At 28.0% G+C, this 20,407-nt stretch overlaps 1 protein-coding gene across 1 annotated transcript; it reads right to left on the reverse strand.

The window, feature by feature from the left end:
• Window positions 1–852: 852 nt before the first annotated feature.
• LOC111628995 (ubiquitin carboxyl-terminal hydrolase 22-like) lies at window positions 853–19,010 on the reverse strand. The gene is made up of 3 exons (XM_023372857.1): window positions 18,620–19,010; window positions 3,093–3,225; window positions 853–1,956 (listed from the first exon to the last, which is right to left on the reverse strand). The coding sequence occupies exons 1-3, from the start codon at window positions 18,737–18,739 to the stop codon at window positions 1,901–1,903; spliced, it is 309 nt and encodes a 102-aa protein (XP_023228625.1). The 5' UTR covers window positions 18,740–19,010; the 3' UTR covers window positions 853–1,900.
• Window positions 19,011–20,407: the final 1,397 nt, after the last annotated feature.

Raw genomic sequence — 20,407 nt, forward strand, 5'->3', positions numbered from 1 at the left:
TCAAGCAGTATGAAACAATATTAAAAATTGTGTAAACGAAAACACAAATGAGGAATGGCCACGTTAATTTAAAAGAACTTTAGTCAATAATTTTTAAAAACTCGGTTGCCATTGAAGTTTTATTGGCATCCAATCATTGACCTTGAACTGTCATTATATGAAATATAACCATCAAGAAAAAGTAGTAGGTATGAAAAATGAAAATAGAAAAAAACAGCTGGATACATAATACATACATCGCTTATATCGCGCCATCTGAAATATCACTCATTTGGTTTGTCTCCCGACCTGCGCCATAAAACAAAGGACTACTATATTTTTATTAATTAATTAGAAATAATTGCTGATAACACGATAATAATTTTCTGAATTGTATATCATATATACTGTTTTCTTCTTTAAAATTCTTCATAATTAAGATTACATAACAAACAGTTTTTCCGATTCAATGTAATAACTAAATATATAAATTTCCATATTAATATTAAAATTGTAATATTGCATAGTTATTATGATAAAAACTTGAATTCATTCAATGGGAGTAAAATTTCTTACTACTAAACTGCTGTAGCAACCCATTAATTAGATAAACTAAAATTACATTTCAAAGTGAAAAAAGAGGCCTGTTTTTTCGTCTTGTCATTGTCTTGTTGCTTGAAAACATCCGTTTATTTTTTACTCTTACGTATCGTACACTGGTAGAAATAAATGTACGATAATACAGCGAAAGTTTAACTTTTTATTCTATTTTCTATATGAAACCAATACCACGAATAACTTTTCTAATTTTTTATTTATTGACATGAAAACAAAGTACAATTAAATAGCAGGAATCTTTCAAAATCGCTAATTTTCCTCTATTTTTAAATATAGTCACCATACTTGTAGACACATTTATCCCAGCATACTACCAGCTGTTCTGTGTCCATGTGAAAAACACTTTGTCCTGATTATTTGTATAGCCATTTGTATATTTCAAGTTGCACCCCATAATTTGAGCAGTAACATATCCCTCAGAGATGCTTCTTGAGTTGTGAGAAAAATATGGAAATCTGAAGGGATCAAATTGAGTTTATAAGAAGAATGGGCTAAAACCTCCCATTTTCACTTCTGCAGCAATGCAACTGTCTTTGGCAGCATTGTGAATTGTCATGAAGAAGAACAACACTATGAAACAGAATAAATAACTTCTTGTGATGAATGGCCTCCTTCAAATAAGCAAATATATCCTAATAAGAAAGCATTGGCATTGGCATTTATTGTCATCTCCTTTGATGAGAAGTCTTTATATAGATACTCATGAATGCCCCAAAATTCAGTTGCCAAAACTATTCCAGCACTTGCTGACATTTTGAACTTCTTGTTGAAAGGGAATGCCAGATGCTTCCATATCATTCTTAATGTTCTTGATTTCAGATTGGAAGTGTTAAACCCAAGTTTCATCTGCTGTGAAAATGGAATTAAAAAGATTTTTTCCCTGTTCTACATAACAGCATAGATGTTCTAAAGCTAGATCTATTTGCAGATACTTTTGAATAATCTGGAGATATTCTGAGACTGGACAGACTGTAAGAGGCTATCTGTCACAAAAGACCTGGGACAATTCAAAAGGAATAATTTTGTTACATGAATGTGAACCCCATATTGACATCACCTGTTGCTAAATTGAAGATTTTTGTAGAGAGGTTTTGGAACATCCTATCCACAACCTGAACCAGTCTTTCAGCAATTATTAACTGTTTGAGCCAACAAAAGACCAACTCAATGGACAAAGATCTGAAATTGAAGAAGACCTGCTACACTGTTTTTAACTGGCTGGAGTTGCTCAACACAACTTTCTTCTTTGCTAGAATGAATGCATTAATCTGTAGGTGATTAAATGCTTGCATAAATATGGAGACTATGTGGAGAAGTAGTGTGAGTATGCATCTATCTTCAGGTTATAGTTACATTTTTCTACAAATAAAAGTATGTCCATAAATTCATTTGTTACCTTATTTATTAATCTGCCTACCTTTTTATAATTATTTTATTTTATTAATTCTCTATATAGAGATTGAAATTCTCTATATAATTTTAATTCAAATAAAAAACAAACTAAAAAAATTCATTAAAAAATTCAAATATTTTGATGAATAATCTTAAAAATTCTAAAGAATGAATGACATGTAATTATTAGCTTGTAGTTTAATTTCATTATGAGATGAACAATGAATATAAAGTACAGTATTGTCTTCCCAATCCAGTTCTTAATAATCCGGTCTCTCAATTATTCAGCAATTCCTAGTGTGATCACCGATGTGCTTCTATTCACTTGAAAATGTTAATCATATCATGCATTCTGTTTTCCTGGGATTCAGATTCATTTCTGTATACAGTATTGCATGTCAGCACACCATATTTGACCATCTATCTCCAAAAAGACTCAGTACTGAAGGGTGACAGGTCATGCCATTCATTGCCTTTAGGTCACATCATTCATTGCTTTATCAGTAATCCAACACTGACTAATCTGGCACACCACTGTATAGAGAATAGCAGATTAGCATGAGTCTGGTGTATTAGATATTTCTGCATATTCATTCATTTGACGTTATAAGCCAATAATTATTATACACCATACTTCATTGAGTAGCATTACATTAGTAAAAATTAAAATAAATTTAATTCATATGAATTATACAGAGAGATTATATTTGAAGATTTTGGAACTAAAGTGATTTTGACATAAGATAAAAATATCAATCTAATATCAATTATATATGCTTAGGAAATTGATATAAATTATATATCAATTTCCTAAGCATATAAATTATAANTAAAGTTTACAATTAAACTAAATGTTTTTATAACAAAATGTATAAACAAACATTGGTGAATACAAATATTTTTTTACATAAAAGAAATCTTTAAACTATATAGAATAATTTTATTCTTCCATATGCTTATACTACAATAATTTTTTTACTTTAAACTTAAATTATTTAGTCATTGAATAACACAAATAATTTATTTTTATATTGTTAGAGAAATTAAAACCAAGTATTTTCTCATTCTGCTATATTGATGTTCTAAATATAGTAAATACTTACCAAGAAAATGTTTTTTGTTCCGTGCATGTTCGTGAATATGTTTAGCACCATAACAACCAAAGTATACACAATGAAGACATGCATGCAATCTTGGTGCATGACTTCGACAAGTTTGACAAATACATGCTCGAGCCTAAGAAAAAAAATTAAAAATTTGTATGAAGAGATAAGTACTTTAATTTATAAAGTCAGATTATTATAAAAAAAACTAAAATTTCTCCAATTATTAGTTAAAACACAAACAAATGGCTTTGATGTTTCAGAAATCAAGTTTTATTTAATGGACAAATATTTTTGGATCTCTCCTTAATTGTGTATTGAACATCAAAGCTGTTTCTTTGAATATTTTAACTAATTTAAACATGGCATCATCAAGAACTGTAATTCAATTATTTAAATTGAAACTTTTTAGAAACAAAATATTATACATATTCTATTTTTTATTTTGGTTTCTTCAATAATCAATTTTTGATTCCAATGAAATAGAATTAGAGCAAATTAAAGAATGGTCAAATTCATAAACCCAATGTATCATCTTGAATACAGAGAACATTAATGATTTTATCTTAACTGTTTTTATCTGTTATTCAATTTTTATACAGTATCAAATTATATCCTTACAGTCAATTCCTTAAATAACAAATACATACAGTAAATACTTTAATACAAAGAATCAGAGTTTTTTCAAGGATAGATATTTTTACAATTCTTTTGTTCCATCACCAAATCATAAATACCATTCAGTTACATAATAATGAAAACAGTTCTAAAAACATTTACCTATGAATGAACTATCTCGATTTCTTCATTATTTTAAGCATTTGTCTCTCTCTCATATACAACATACGATTAAGTATTTTCACTGACTACACATACATATGGCTATCATTCAAACATCTTTGCTAATTTGATATTCTCAGCACCTTTTACTAATAAACCTTATATATATATATATATACAGTATATATCACAATGTTTTATTAATTATTATTACATGTATATATAGTAAACCTTTTTCTAATGGTGATATCATCAACTTGTTAATTTTTCTCTTGCAGCACTCACACTTCCTTATCAATGTATAGTTTTTGGACTTTTTGTACTTTTAGCAATATACATAAGTGTTCAGGACTATAAGTGATTGAAATGGTGTGACCTGGGGGTAAAGGGAGCTTCATTAGTTATGTCCCTTAGCATACCTCTTTTTCTTTATACAAATGAAATATGTTGAATGTTTCTTACTGTTGTTAATAAAAACATAGCCTTAAAAATTTCAACATTTGTTAGTAAAAACAACATTAATTTATAAGTGAAGGAATAGGGCCTCCAAGTTTTCTCTGGGCCCAGAGAAAAATCCTTAGCCTTCCCCAAATCAATGGTCTGGAAGTGTTATGATGCTGCTCAGCACTATATTTTGCAGCACTCCTAGAATCATCATGGCATTCCCTAGTTGAAATCAATGGGATAAACAATTAAGATAACAGATTGTAAGATAATGACACATTTTTTTCAATAGCTGTAATTGAAAGTATACATAAAATCTGGTAAATTTATATTATTTGAACCTTATTTTAAAGCAAGTGTTATCATGAATTTATGCATTTTATACATGTGTACATGTACAAATATAATGCATAAAACATTGGATACTTTGACTATGTTGTGAAAAGAATTACTTTCAAACGTTTGTTTATGCAAAAAAAATATTTAAAAAAAATAATAATTTAGATAAAAATATGTTTGCTATTCAAAATCATTTTGAAAATTTTAATTAATAAACTTTTATTTTTGAAGTAGCCAAGTTTTGTTTATAAGTTTAAAAATAAACTCTTGTAAATTTACAAGACTTTATTTTTTTACATTTTTAGTTTAAATGATTTAAAAAAGTTAAAGTAAACATATACGTAACAAAGTATACATAGTAAAGTATACATAACAAAAAAAAACAATACTGCAAATTTTTTCTTCAAATTTTATTTATTCAGTTAACTATTACTATGACATTATCTTTCTTTTTACGTGTTACAAAATTATTAAAATCTAATTTGTAAATATCATGTTTACTTTACAACATGATTTATTATTATTTATGATAAATATACATTGGTAATTATGAAATAGTTTGAAATGGCCATTTTTAAACTACGTTAATTGAATTGAATGCATGTACAGTACCTGAATAATAACATATTGCAAAAATACACTTGATTACAATAAAACTTTATCATCCAAATTCTTATTTTTGACTATTCTTTTAGCCATTTTTCAGTTTCATACAGAACACATCTAAAATAATTCACAACAAAATTCAGATTTTAAAAACATTTCAATAAAGTTTACAATTAAACTAAATGTTTTTATAACAAAATGTATAAACAAACATTGGTGAATACAAATATTTTTTTACATAAAAGAAATCTTTAAACTATATAGAATAATTTTATTCTTCATATTACCATTATTCATTTTGAAAAAAAAAACCAAAGGAAATTAAAAACCATTTTAAAAAGAAATACAAAAACTATTATAAATGACAACAGAAATAAAAGATTTGAGTAAGTTGATCTATTAACATAATATAACTAAACATTACAAACCTTAAAATGCAGTCTATTTTATTACAGCATCTAATTTTTTCGGTCAATTAATTGACTGAAAACGTTACAGCAACCATAAATTTATTCTATTTTTTTTAAATAAAAAACTTGTTCTCCTGATTGATAAATACTAGAAAACTCTTAATTGTCAATCTTGTTTAATAATTTTTGAAATGCAAATCATTGAATAAAAAAGCTAAATATTTAAAAAAATTTCTGAAAAATAAATTTTAGCAGATAAACTAAAAGATATTTTTATGCATAAAATATCTTTTAGTTTAAACAAACAAAAAAACTGTTTTTGAACTCCTTCTGATTCCTTCATCAGGTTTTTTTTTCTTAACAATCCCTTGATGGATCTTTGGTCTTATATTCGAACTCATGTTCGAATTTTATTCCAAAATGAAGATCCATTGAAGAATCGTTAAAAAACCTGATGAAGGAATCGGAAGGAGTTCAAAAACATTCTTTTTTGTCATCTACACACCATAATTAATTTAGAATACGTGAATAATTGTTTAATATATTTCAGAATGGTTTTATAAGTGATCATGTTAATATCATGTGCTGATGATGTGGATGATAATCTTTATCACCAAGTTTATGTATTCATTAAATTAAATGAAAACAAAATTTAAAATCAATAATTTAAACTAAAATTCTTTTAAAAATTAATTTTTTAATATTTGACAAGGCAGCCAATTAGAGACAGGGTCAACAAGGCATCAAACAAACCGGAGAGTGGACCTGTTAATATTGTAGTTGAAATAGTTCAAAAATGTCATCATATATAATAAGAATTATCATTTCATATATGAAAACATGACAATATGGAATTAAAAAAATTCATGGAAATAAACAAGTAAATAAAATGAATGATAGTTAATCTGTGAAGATATCTAGCTACATAACACAAACTGTTATAAAAGTGATTTATCACCTATATTTATAACATATTTGAACAAATACATTGAAAATCTAGAATAAATTAATTGTAAACAATTTACAATTAAAACAAAATTAATATTTAAATTAACTCTGTCTGATATTTATTTATAAAATTATAATTACATTGTATGACAAATGTTTTCAGACAGATCATTGTTCTTACTTGTAAAACAAGATTTTCTGAAATCTATTATTATTATTAAAATTGTAAAAACTATAAAACTTTCTTTTTTTAAAAATTTCACATACACAATGCAATATATCTTCAATTAATGTTTTTATTGATTTTCACTATTCTTGATTCTTTCAATAAATATTACTATAATTACTGTTATAGATTAAATTTTTCCTTCATTTACAATGTCTCATAAATAATTAAATTTAATATTCATATCATTCATTATTTTTGTAATAAAAATATCTCAACTAAATGGTATATTTTTAAAATTTGCATTAAAATATTTAAATAATTTTTTTTCAAATAGATAGATATATATTATGATTTTAACACCTGAAATTTTTAATGTATACATATCATACATGCCAACTTTAGATTATAAATGAGATTTACTTTATAGCTAGGAAAGGCTGATTTGTTGAGATAACTTGCTGAAAGAAGTGAGAAACATGGTCTCTTGTTGATTACTTTCAAATTGGCTTTCTCATACCAAAAGGCGGATAATTTTGTATAACTATTACATTTTGAGTAAAATTCCATACATGGAAATCTTTTAGAAAAGTTAATTTCCATAATTTAATCAGAAATTTAAAGCTCTTATTGAAATTCTTGTATGTGAATTGCAACATTGAATGCAAAGAAAATATTATTTTTGAAATGTGGACAAGTTCTAAAAGAACCACAATACAAGCAAACTTGTATTTTGATTGGGAATTTTAATATTAGTCATAAATTGATATTGTTGTTTAATCTGCCAGGGTTTAGGTCAGGGGTCACCAAAGTGGTTGATACCAACCCTCAGGGATCAATATAACATTATTGAGGGTCGACAGAAAAATTTAAACTAAAAATTATTATACATATTATTATGTTTTTTGAATATTGTTTCAATGAATTTAATAGTACAGCGTTTTGCAGATTTAGAAAATATTGATATCACAGAATGGATCATGGTGCCATTTTTTGCTCAAATCGAAAACGTCTACATCAACTTGCAAGATGAACTTATTGAATTATTAGCTGATCTTGAAGCAAAAACACTTTTTAAAAAAATTTAAATTTGAGCAATTTCTGGATGAATATAAATATAACACAAAAATACACAAATCTTTGTGATATGGTAAATCCTTTTTTTTGCTGGCATCAGCCATGATAATTCCATCTTAACTAAACACAGAAATAAGTTGAATGTGGAACTTCAAAGCAATTTAAGACTAAAACTTACAAATTTTGAACCAGATGTTGCTAATCACGCTAAGGATCATCAAGCTCACCTGTCTCATTGATTGTCAGTTACAAAAATTATTATTAACATATATACAATAAATGTAAAAATGTAAAATTAAAAAAAACACATATTAAAATAGTAAGAGTTTTTTTTTCCTTGTAACACAAACTTTTCAGTGGAGTCAATGCAAGGTTTTGAAAAGTTGTAGGGGGGTCAATGATCAAAAAAGTTTGGCAACCCCTGGTCTATGCAGTCAAGAATCCTTAGCTTAATCTTTAAGCTTACACTAATCACTTCCTATATCACATATACTTCTAGATCATATGCTGGTTATATAGTGTCACTTTTGAACACTATCTTCTCTTTACCCCCATTCTTGATGTATCCTTTCCTATCCTTTACTACATGCTATTCTGTATTCCTTCCCTCCCTATAGAGAAGATATTGTTTAATTGTTGCTGGGCTCTAAGCTTGTGCATCAACCAAGTTGCCACTACCATCTACTGGTGCAGGATGCGGCATTCTTCTCTTGGTATTCCCACAGCCACTTCAGTGGGTGTTTGTGCACCAACTAATCTCTCATCTTTTTCTTATATGACTATTTTTCTCTTACCCATCTGAATTCCACTTCCTTGTCTTGTCTGAACCTCAAGAGCAGTGCCACTTGGTGGATGACAGGCTTACCCTATCTCTTCTTGCTTCCTTCCGAACTGTTAGTACAGTTGTAATTGTAAAATTTTTAGTTTTCCTTTCTTCATAAATGCTCTTTGTATTGATAACATGCTGTATCTGTAAATTTCCATTAAAGGATGCCTTCTCTCAGTCATCTATCACCCAGTGCACTATTATAAGTGGTTGGCTGGGTACTTTCTTCTGGACAGGCATTAGATGTGGAGGTTCATGCACTGGACTCATCTGTCCTGCAATCCTTCTGGATGGGAATAGTCAGCAAAATGGACCTTCTCAGCTGCCATACCATGTCTTTCCTTTTTTTCAGGTAGTGGTCATGTTCCCGATATGGGTGTCCCTCAGTTGATTGGCAGCAATGGTTCTGCTCTCAGGTCACCATCAGCAACTGGCAACAGGTGTTTCTTTTCATCCTGCCTCCCATGGCCTTGATCAACTTGTCAATGTCTGTCAGGGCATAGTGTTAGTGGGCTGCTGCACCAACCCACAGTTGCATTAGTCTATCCTTTCAAAAGATTGATACCCCTTCTTTTCTTGACTAACACTGCAATGCTCCCTTTTTATAGCCTTCAGCTAGATTAATAATAATTTTATTTTCACATAATATATAATCCAAAAACCCGCTTCACAGAACTACACATCTGTTGGAGACTGGGAAGTGGGTCATACCTTTTTCTTCCTCGACAAATTGTCAGGCTATACTTTTCTATATTTTTCTACCATTTCTTTGGTAATGGTCTCCAGCACCCCTATGGTTTGTTCTGCCTCAGTTTTACATTAATACTTACCCCAGTCCAGGAGGTACTCCCTTCTGGCTGGCTTATTTGGCTTGTCCTTGGCTGGCTATGTGGAGTTTTTCTGGGTTTCCTCTACATCTGTATTATCCAAATGGGGGCCAGCTCCCTATTATGTCCTCCTGCAAGGCTCATACAGTCATATTCCTACAGGGTGTTGTAGTATTCCTATCAAAATTACTTTTCCAAATTGTTGGAAACCGTTATCTATGGACTGCCCACTACTGCCTTCTTATCCTCGGAGGTTTTAGGTAGTCCAATATAACAAGTTAGGTCTGGTTGGTTAGTCTTACAATCTTCACACTTTCCTATTTATCTTTGTTACTTACCATTTTTTATATATTTGAAGAGGAAATAAAGTAACACAAACATAATACATAACATGTAGAATAAAGTATAAAACACAACAAAACACTCATATATAATGAACTCTCGGAAGGGACTAGGTTATTTTCTTATGAGCCCTTCTAGGACATTTTATGATCCCAACTTGGGACACCTTCTAATCCACAATACACTCTTCCACACAACATTCTCCAGTCCTTTTGTACTCTCAAAATAGAAAAGGGTCTAAAACCTCAAAAAAAAATTGATGTTTGTGGAGATGATATATTAAAGGTGTTATGTTATCTCAAAAAAGCAGGGATTTTCTAGCTCAGGCTAACAACTGCTTTCAAAGGTTGATTCTCAGCCTAAAATGAAGAGGGTTGACAACTATAATATATATATTTTGTGGTCATTATCTGATAAATGTTATAACAGCATTTAAGACATTTTTCTTAGCTACTATCTATGATAGCTATTACATCACTGTTAATCACTGCAATGGCATAGGCAAATATTATTCCAATCCATCAGTCAATCTGAAATGCAAATAATGAACTTATTAAAACTTCCATTATTATTTCATAAGAAAAAATTGAGAAACATAATCCTATGACTATTTCAATTGTTAAAAACTATTTTACCACTAATTAAGTTCTTTCTTAAAATGCATTTTCCTGTTTTAGATTTTTTTAAACAACAGGGATGACAGTTGATTTTACTAAAATTAATTAACAGAATAATATTTTAAGTACATTCCATAAATTAAAATTCAAAAAACATTAAAAAGTTGTCATAATTTTGTTTATTTTCAGAGAATTTTTATACTTTTTCAGAGACATGTCTATTTATTTACATTGCAAAAATTAACTTTAGAAATTCTTATATTACTGATACACTGAAGTAGTAGTATACAAAAGTCATTTAAGTCAGCACAGAATCAACATAAAAAAAAACAATAAGCAAAAAATAGATGCTAATCTTGCAGTAATTGTTTGATATATATATATTTTTTTTTAAATATTCAATGACATACAATAACAAATATTGATATTATTTATAAACAGTTTTCAACATAGTATTATTGCATGTATATAACTAGATAAAATTAAAGATGTAATCTATAATTTGATTATTGAATGTAAAATAACTAGCTGAAATTTAGTAGAATGTTAGTTCAATATAATAAAATATGCTAAAAAAAATCAACAAAAAATCTATGAATGGGTAAATAAATTTATTTACTCATTATGACCATTACTATTTTTTACAATCAGGAAAATCTCAAACTTGTTTATAGTAGCAGAAAAATTGAAAATAGCACAAAAAAGTATAGTTTCCACTCTCTATTCATTTACTACAGTTAATATTAAATTAGAATTAAGAAACCATGAACAAATTTGGGTAACATAACTATTTCTTAAACAAAAAATACATCAATGTTGAATGATTAAAATGATTAACCTAGCATGGGTGACAAACCTATGGCATGCATGTCCAAAGTGGCACATTAGGAGAATCAACTGACAGTAAACATGTCATACAACTTCAGTTTATCATCCATTGTTTTCCAGTCTTTTTGGTCTATCATCTGATCATCCTTTTTTCAAACAGTTTCTTTACATTTATTCCAATTAAAACATTAATTTTATTTCTTTACATATTGTTATTTGAAGTCCAAAACTTTGGCATGCATAAATATTTTTAAGGATAATTAGGCTCATTATATGATACACAGACTCAAAAAGGTTTGCCATCCTGTCCTAGCATTTAAGATTTTTGTTGATTTAATGAATGCAATTATTAATAAGGAATTATAGCTTTAGAAAAGTGTGCACTCAATGAATTTCAATTTTTAATTTCAGAACTGTTAACTTTCTTCTTGATATCCAATCCACACTTGAACAGTTAACAGAAAACATTCTTGATTATTGAAGAGTATAGTTATGTGAGAGAGAGAGATATATATGTGCATTGTCAGGTTGAATTTAACTTCAACACAACTACAAAAATTATCAGACACCAATGGGCAACATGAAGAATTATATATATTGTGTATGACATTTTTATACATTGTTTAATAATTGTTAAAATGTACTGATTAATGATAAACAGATTTATGAGGATTTAGTAAATTTTAATAAGCCAAGATGGGATAATTACTATTTTTTATTTTTATTAATTGTAGATAATCTGTCTGAGAGAAAATGAGTTTTTTTCTCATCCATTATATAACTGTGTATTAAGCAAAGCTAATAAATTGTACATAAAAAAATCTTACAAACAAATTGGAACTGTATACAGTACTAATCAAAACACTAATACATAAATGTTAATTCCAGCATGTAATCTTTAATATTCCAAACGTTTGGAACATTAAAGATTATATGCTGGAATTAGCATTTAGGTGTTAGTGTTTTGATTGGCTAATAAATTGACTTAAATTTCATTAATTTATCAGATTAATCATATTTATAAGTTTTTATATGATAAGATTATGTGAAATGATAATGATAAAAGCTTATTTTTCACTAATTACTTTAGATATGCTTAATATAAAAATAATAGTGAATTTTATCCTTAACAGTAAATGTTTATATTATTACAATGTAATTTAAGTTACATTACAACTTCATAATTTTACCATAATAATCAATCAATCATCACCTTTCTTACATTGTTGTTAATATATAACATCATAATATTTTAATTATAAAATCAAAATTAATATTATTTTATTGTTTAGTAAAATTATTGCTGCACCATAAGTAAGTTTATATACAGTGACTTCTTTTTGTTACAGTAATACCCCAAGTTATGTAACATGTGACTTACATAAATTCGCATTAACGTCAAATGTATATCTCAAAAAGTGGAAAAAATCTGAGTAGAGTAACATGTAATTTTACAATGAATTATTCTATTTCAAACATTCATTCATTCATTTTCTCTCCCTCTCTTCCTCTTGCACTGTATTGTTTATTACTTTATTGCCCTGCTAATCCTTTACTTTTCGGCCTAACTGTAAGCATGTATGCAAGTGTACCGGACACTCTTTCTAGTAAACAAGTTTCTTCTATAGTACTCTGAGGGTCAAGCAGTGAAGCCAAACACATGTAGAACAACAAGAAATTGCTTGTTTTTCTACATGTGTTGTTTCACATCATTAGTGTAGTTTGTCTCAAGTGATTTGTTTAATACATAACATGCTCATCACCACTACACTTACAGTGTTCATTGTTTATTTATAGTACTGTACCATTAAAATGCAATCGAAATGACAAATCAAATTTGATGATGATAAACCAAAAAGAACAAAGGTCCGCAATTACTTTAAAAGAAAAATTAAAAATAATTTGTATATGTACTTTGTTTTTCTATTGTTCTTTTATACAAAATAATAATAAATAATATATGTACAATATTGAGTTATTAATTATGTAGTTACACTTAAGCAATTTACAAATTCGTCTTCATAAAATTCAAGTTATGTAAAGGTCTCTGGTCTGCATTACTTATGTAACTTGGAATATTACTGTACTTGATTTTTTCTTATTCAATTACAGTGTTACACAATCTTATATTTTGATATTCACATTTTAACTGCATGAAAAATTTAAAGTTAACTGACCCAATGCTTTGTCCTCCATGAAAACATCATGACTACAGGGAATGAAATATCACAGCAATGCAGGAACAGTGTCCTCACTTTTGTAATAAATATGAAGGTTCTGCTATTGATATAATTCCCACAACTACTAAAGATACTATTAGAATGTCTTCAACATCTAGTCTAAATGAAGTCAACAAAATGGAAATTTGAATCTTGAATTTAAATATATTCTTGCAGTTGAAAGATGAATTAATTTACATTAATAATCAACTTCTGCCAATCTACAAATTTACATATAAATGATTAAAGCAGCCTTATGATCTTAGATAAATAACTAAACATGGAAACGAGATTCACAATTAGATGGAAAAATGTTACACAGTAATGTTTTCAAGGCACTTTTTAATAATAGAATAAATAAAAATGATTATTATTAATTCATATCATCATTCTTGAAGGATTCAGAACATATCTAATTTATATGTATTTGAACAGGAGGACTCCATTTTTTATGCAATGTTTTCTGGTGGACCATGGAAAAAAGATAACTCACTGTATACTGATTAGTATTTATTATATTTTAAAAATATAAATTAAAAGAAAATAAATGATAATTTGAGATCAATATAAATTTATATCTTACTTTTCTTTTATATGTTAAAATGGTTAAACATTAATAAATATTAAACACACAACACCAAATCTCATTCAAGGAATCTAAAAATTTACTTTTCAAAATGTTTTAAGGAGACATTCAAAACACGTCTAACAATACAACTTAAAGCTTTGGCCACAACTATAAATTTTCAAAGATAATAATGTAAAAGGAGCAGATGTGGATAATGAATATGCAACAGTTGAGGATATATATGATAGAGAGGTAGTGGAAGTGAGACATTGTACATAAGGTCTACTTTGAAGAACTTAAATATTAAATAAATGGGGATTAAAGAGGGATGTACAGTATGTAAGAGTAAGATAAGCACAAGCCTAGCCCAAGTGTATGAAAAAAGCATAAGAGTAATATGGGATAAGACAAGAGTAATTTACAAGGAATACATTTTCACAAATTCAAGAATGGTGGAACAATGTGTACTTATCTAATAAGGATAGAGAATAATGTGATAAATCAGAAATTTGGATGCTATGATTAATAATAGGAAAGAAGAAATGATGAGAGAATTAATAGTTAGTTGGGTGTAAGGTTAAGAATGAGGAGGGATAAGTTATAGGAGTTGATGATGGTTGTAGGAAATTAGTAATAATGTGGTAGAAGGAGATGTGGATACAATGAACTCTGATTGGTTGAAGAATTTGAATATTACATCAGAGTAGACAATAAAAAAACCAAGTAGGAGATTAAAAGTGTTCAAGAGAACTGAATTGTGAAAATTTGTAATTGTGGCAAAAGCTTTAAGTTAGATTGTTTGATTCTCCTGAAGATGTCCTCCTGAAAACATTTCAGAAAGTAAAGATTTTAGATTCCTTAAATAAAGTTTGATATTTTCTTAATATCGGCCATTTACCATTTATTAATTATGATAACTAGTTGTTTACTAGTTATCATGATTAATAAATATATTTTATTTACAATCCAAATTATTGTTGCACTTATTTTAAAGTTTCTATTCAAGAAGAATACTTTTCGAAAAAGCAGTTGTAATATAATGAGAATCTAATAACTTGATTGCCATTAGGACTGAAAACATTTCTCTTCCTTTCTGTTCTAAAAAGATGCAAATCTTCATTTATAATTGAAACTTCATATAATTTGTAGTATTAAAACATAAGCAATTATAATAATAATTCATTGTTACAACCATAAAATCTAAGATTATTATTTTTACATATGATATAGCCTAGGCCTGAGATGAGTTTGAAACTTTGACCTGTATAAGATTTTCAAGTAAAGTCAAGATTATTATATACTCTAGTATGCTTACTTTAAAATAACTTGAAGAAAAAAAAAAGCATAAAATGTTCACTTTATTATATAAGAGGAAATAGTCTTTTGGCATTAAATTTATTTACCTGGCAAATTGAATACATGCAAGTACTTATAATAAATTAATTTTTAATTTAGAATATTCTGAAAAAGAACCAGCCTAAAGCATGACTCAAACCTACAATTTCCACTTACCTTGTGGATGCATTGTCAGTTATGCTACCTAGACCTTCGTCCAATCTTCACTTCCAGAACTATTAATTTAGATTAAAATTAACATGAGTAGGTGGCATAACAACCTACCTCTAGACAAATTAATTAGTTTCTAATCATTAATATGCAAGTACTTTTGACTTTTCAAAATGTCATTCAGGCAAACAAAAAATATATATATATTGAATATATAAAAATGAATTTTGAATATTCTTTGTTCTCCTGAGGATGACATTTTGAAATGTCAAAAGTACATGCATATATTCAATTTGTAAAGTAAATAAATTTAATGCTGAAAGGTATATTTTTACCATAATATGTAAATGCAGTATATTTCTATCATATATATTTAGCATTGTATTAAAAAATTTTATATATTCATAATCACTTTATTACACTGAATTTTTTACTGTATGTAGTATCTTTATAAAAAAATTAAAGCTTGAATTCAAAATTATGATACAAATATAAAAGAATGATTTTTTTTTAACCACAAAATTAGATGTTATCTTTTATTGACATAATGCTAAATTTTTTGAATTTTTCTAGTATATGCTGAGTCTAAACACTTATGGAGAGATTATATATACATGCATATTCATTTATGCATTAAAAAAATTCTTTAAAATACTATCATAAAATGATTAATACTTTATAATTTCCTAAATATAATACAAAAGAAAATTAGTTATAAAAGTCAACACTTCAGTTCTTTATAAATGCAATGTAAAAATTTAAATGCAAATCTGTATTTATAAAAACATGATTTATGTAACTTACGTTTATTTAAACACACTCTTAGAAGTCGCAAAAACAAACTGACTAAACAACACTCATTTCGAATTTATATAAAGATTTACTTTTCCTGACAAAACTTTTCATTTTAACTATTTTAAAAAATATAAACTTGCAATTTTAAAAGTTTATTCTGATTTAATTAAATTTTTTTTAATAAAAGAAAACAATACATCAAAATGCATAACTTTCATTTTTATTTTCAATTTAAAATACAAAAGTTTTAAAAAAATTAAACAAACAATTAACTAGTACATAATTATTTTCATATGATTACAATTGCAATATTTTTAAAGATTAAAATAAATATCTGATTTAATTATTATTGTATTATTTCCAAAAATTTTTAGCATGCTTTTTTTTTTTTACTATTTCAAGCATTAAAATAAATCAGTACCATAAGATTTTCATTGCAAAACCTATAGAAAATTTTTTTTAAAATTTGCATAGAAGTTCAGATAAAATTTTTTAAGTAGGAATAAAGAAAAACCAACCACATATAAATTAAATTATTTCTATAACTATCTTTTGAAATTTTAAAATGTTTTTGAATTTATCTACATATTTTATAAAAATCTCATATACTGACTAAAATGACACACGGTTTCATTGTTAGTGACTGCTAATAAATTATTTAATCATTACCAGTGATTTGTACAAATTCAAAATTTTTAATGAAAAATACCATTTTTTGAAACTACTGAAGAATAAATCAGGCTTAAAATGATGAGAAATCTACTATAATAATGATATAATAGAAGATTTATTCTCATTTATAATTTTTTTATAAAAATCACATATGTAATTTAATTGTATATGTCTCAATATAAATCAGGAAACTAAGCTTAGTAATACTACTAATTTTTTATTTCTTTACAAAATAAAATATTTGCCTAGTTACATATTCAAATAAACGTTTTGAATTGAATAGATTCTCAAGTTTTGTTATGCCATAATAAGCTTATTAATTTTATTGCTTTTAAATTATAATTTTAATATGTATCATATAATTGATCCTTCTTTACAAAAATTAAAATCTCCAAACTGAAATAGCATGAAAAACTTCTTATACTTTGTAACCAAAGTTTTCCCACTCTCTGAAATTTCGGTATAGTACTGTTACCTTTTCATTAAATTTAAACAGTCGTTCTTATAAGATCCCACATGCCAAACTACTTTATCGTCTAAATCATCATAATAAAAATATATTGCTTTTTATCACCGTCATATATTAATAGTTTAACTGTTTCGAAAGAACGATATCTGCCTAAATTGCAACATCTAGATTTACCGCATTTAGATAAATGACAATAGTTTTTAAATGTCCACCGTATTTAATTGTCATTATAAATACAAGTTTATCCAATAATATATGCAGATTATAAAATAGGAAAATGTCATTTAAATACTTAAGCATTAGTATAAAAGTTTGTTAAAACTATTTACTAAAATCGGTGCAATACACCGTAACAAATTAGAAAATCACTTTACCTCATAAGCCGACGGTTAAATTTAATCTTAAATCCGGACCATCCACGGAACATCCATTCTACTCATTAATTCACGGTAACTTGACACAGAACTCTGGATAACTTACGTAAGCGTACGATAGCTCGATAATCGGGTCGTTCTACCAGTTTTATTCAAAAATTTTATTTCGTATATAAATAATACATGATTCAATTTGATTTTTATTGATATAAATGACGGTATATACGCTTTTTTTTTTATTGATATAAAACAATATTAAAAATATAAAGTAGAATGAAATATTTGCAGTGGAAACAATAAATGAATATATTGTGATGCATGTACTGTACATATAAAATTGTTTAATTAATGTAAGATTTATCAAGAATTATATATATATATATTATTATTTTATTTATTAAAACAATTTCTTAATAGAACAAAGAGTAGTATGAAGAAAATTTGTAAATAGATGGAAGGCATGAATCATTAAATTATCATATAACTGAATCATTCATTCATCTGATTCTGTGGAAGGTCTTTTGTGTGGATAGATAAGTTAAAATATGTTTTGCTTCATTTCCAAGATAAACGCCGAATTAACTGGTTGTCTTTTATAAAAGTGAACTAAATATACGAGAGAATATCATAGCAGTAATTAAAAAAAAACAAAAAAAACTGATCGATGATTGCCACATTTCGAATGTTTTAGCAAAGAAGATCCGCAGTGCGTACCTTTTTTCTTCTCGATTCCTCGGTGATACAGGCTATGAAATAAGCATGGATGACACGAAAAGAATGAGTTCCTTTACCGTTCTTGAAGTTGGTTAAATGAATACATCCATGAGCACTCATTTCAAAGTAACTGAGAAGAGAATTTACAAGAAATAGCGTCCCATCACTCCTCCTTGACAACGGGAACGCTTTTAACACCAAACAATGAGCACTCGTCTAGCCTAGATGCTTTTCACCGGCCCTACATTACTCTAATGCTATATTTCTCTTTTATTATCGTATCTGTTTATTGAATATTAACTTTAATAATGTTTATGTTTGAAATAATAAAATAATTATTTTTCGTCTGTTCGCTTCAAATGTGTTATTTTAATAATCGAATATAGAATCGTCGGGATGATCAAAAGATGGCGTGCGTGCGACTCCGTTTAGTATGTTTCTAAATGATCCTAACATGTCATTGAACGTAAAATAAATGAAGCGTGCCGTGACATTTTTCTCAAAATATGTTTTGTTCAAGAAATGAATTTTAAATGGGATGTTTTCTTCTAGAAAAAAAATATTGTGGCGATAGTGGCGCTCTCGTGCGTGCAGAAGGGTTTTTTTTTGGAAATTTCACCTCCCCGAGGGAGGATGGGTTGATAATAATAATAATAATGACAATAATAAGCGCAGAGTACAAACGGTTAGGTGTAGAAAGTTAAAATTTGGTACACAGTTAGGGTACGCCATGAAAATGCACACTAAGAAGGGATTTTTTTGAAATTTCTCGTGCGGGGGAGAGGGAGAGTGTTAAAAATAATCATCCCTGACCATACCAGCCATTTCTTCTTCAAGAGAATAGACTGCACGAAAATTGTTTTTGAACTTCATCTCAACCATGGACAACTTTAAGAAGATACATCGCCCATCGCAGAACAGCACGGAGTGATATTTATCATTTGGTTCTGCAGATAACTCTGTCTCGCCGTATCCTCTCTGTAACACCACTTCTGTGATGACCATTTATTTCTGGTATTAATTGTAAAACCGCACTTCATCGTAAATAGCTACATTTAACTGTTCTCCCCTATGTGGGAAATTTTGTAATTTATATTTCTCTCTTAAAAAGGTACCCGGCAGGGCGCTCATGTGTCTCAATTCTACTTCCTTCTTCATCTTTCTAGAATTCCTTCCCCCTCATATCCTTCTTCCTTTCCACCCACCCTTCTTATAACATCATTTCACCCACTATTTCTTCACTATTTTAAGGCTATGCCTATTGATGCAGCCTGTTTACTTTTCCACCTGTTCTTCATTCAAGAGTTCTTGGCGTTCTTCTGTCGTCAGATTCGTTTCAGGTTCCATTACGAGCTCTTAAATGTTCTTTATTTCTCAGATGTGATTTTTATTACTCCTTTAGCTGCTTGAGTCTTCTTGATTATACTGTATAAGATTAAATTGCAGCCAACTGTTGACCTGGTAGACCTATTCGAGCCATATTGCCCAGCAACATCAGACATCTTCTGCCCACTCTACCTTTGCTATTATACTCTCACCTTTCTAAAATAAAAACCGACGCAAAACTTAACGAGTGCCCATCCGACAGTCTCGCGAATACTACTGTATAAAAGAATTGTTTCTGTTAGAAAAATAAAAGGCTGGAATTAGAAGGGAGTTTCAAAGTTCGGAGGAATACTATCCAATCAGTATATACCAGGTTGAGCGTCGATGTCGATGTCTTCCGCGCTCCGAAACGTTTCGAATTGTTGCCCGAAGACAAGGAAAGACCAATCAGTATTCATTATT

Source organism: Centruroides sculpturatus, unplaced genomic scaffold (genome assembly GCF_000671375.1).
Source record: "Centruroides sculpturatus isolate CEXI.00-Female unplaced genomic scaffold, Cexi_2.0 scaffold246, whole genome shotgun sequence".
In the NCBI taxonomy this organism is placed as follows: Eukaryota; Metazoa; Arthropoda; class Arachnida; order Scorpiones; family Buthidae; genus Centruroides; species Centruroides sculpturatus.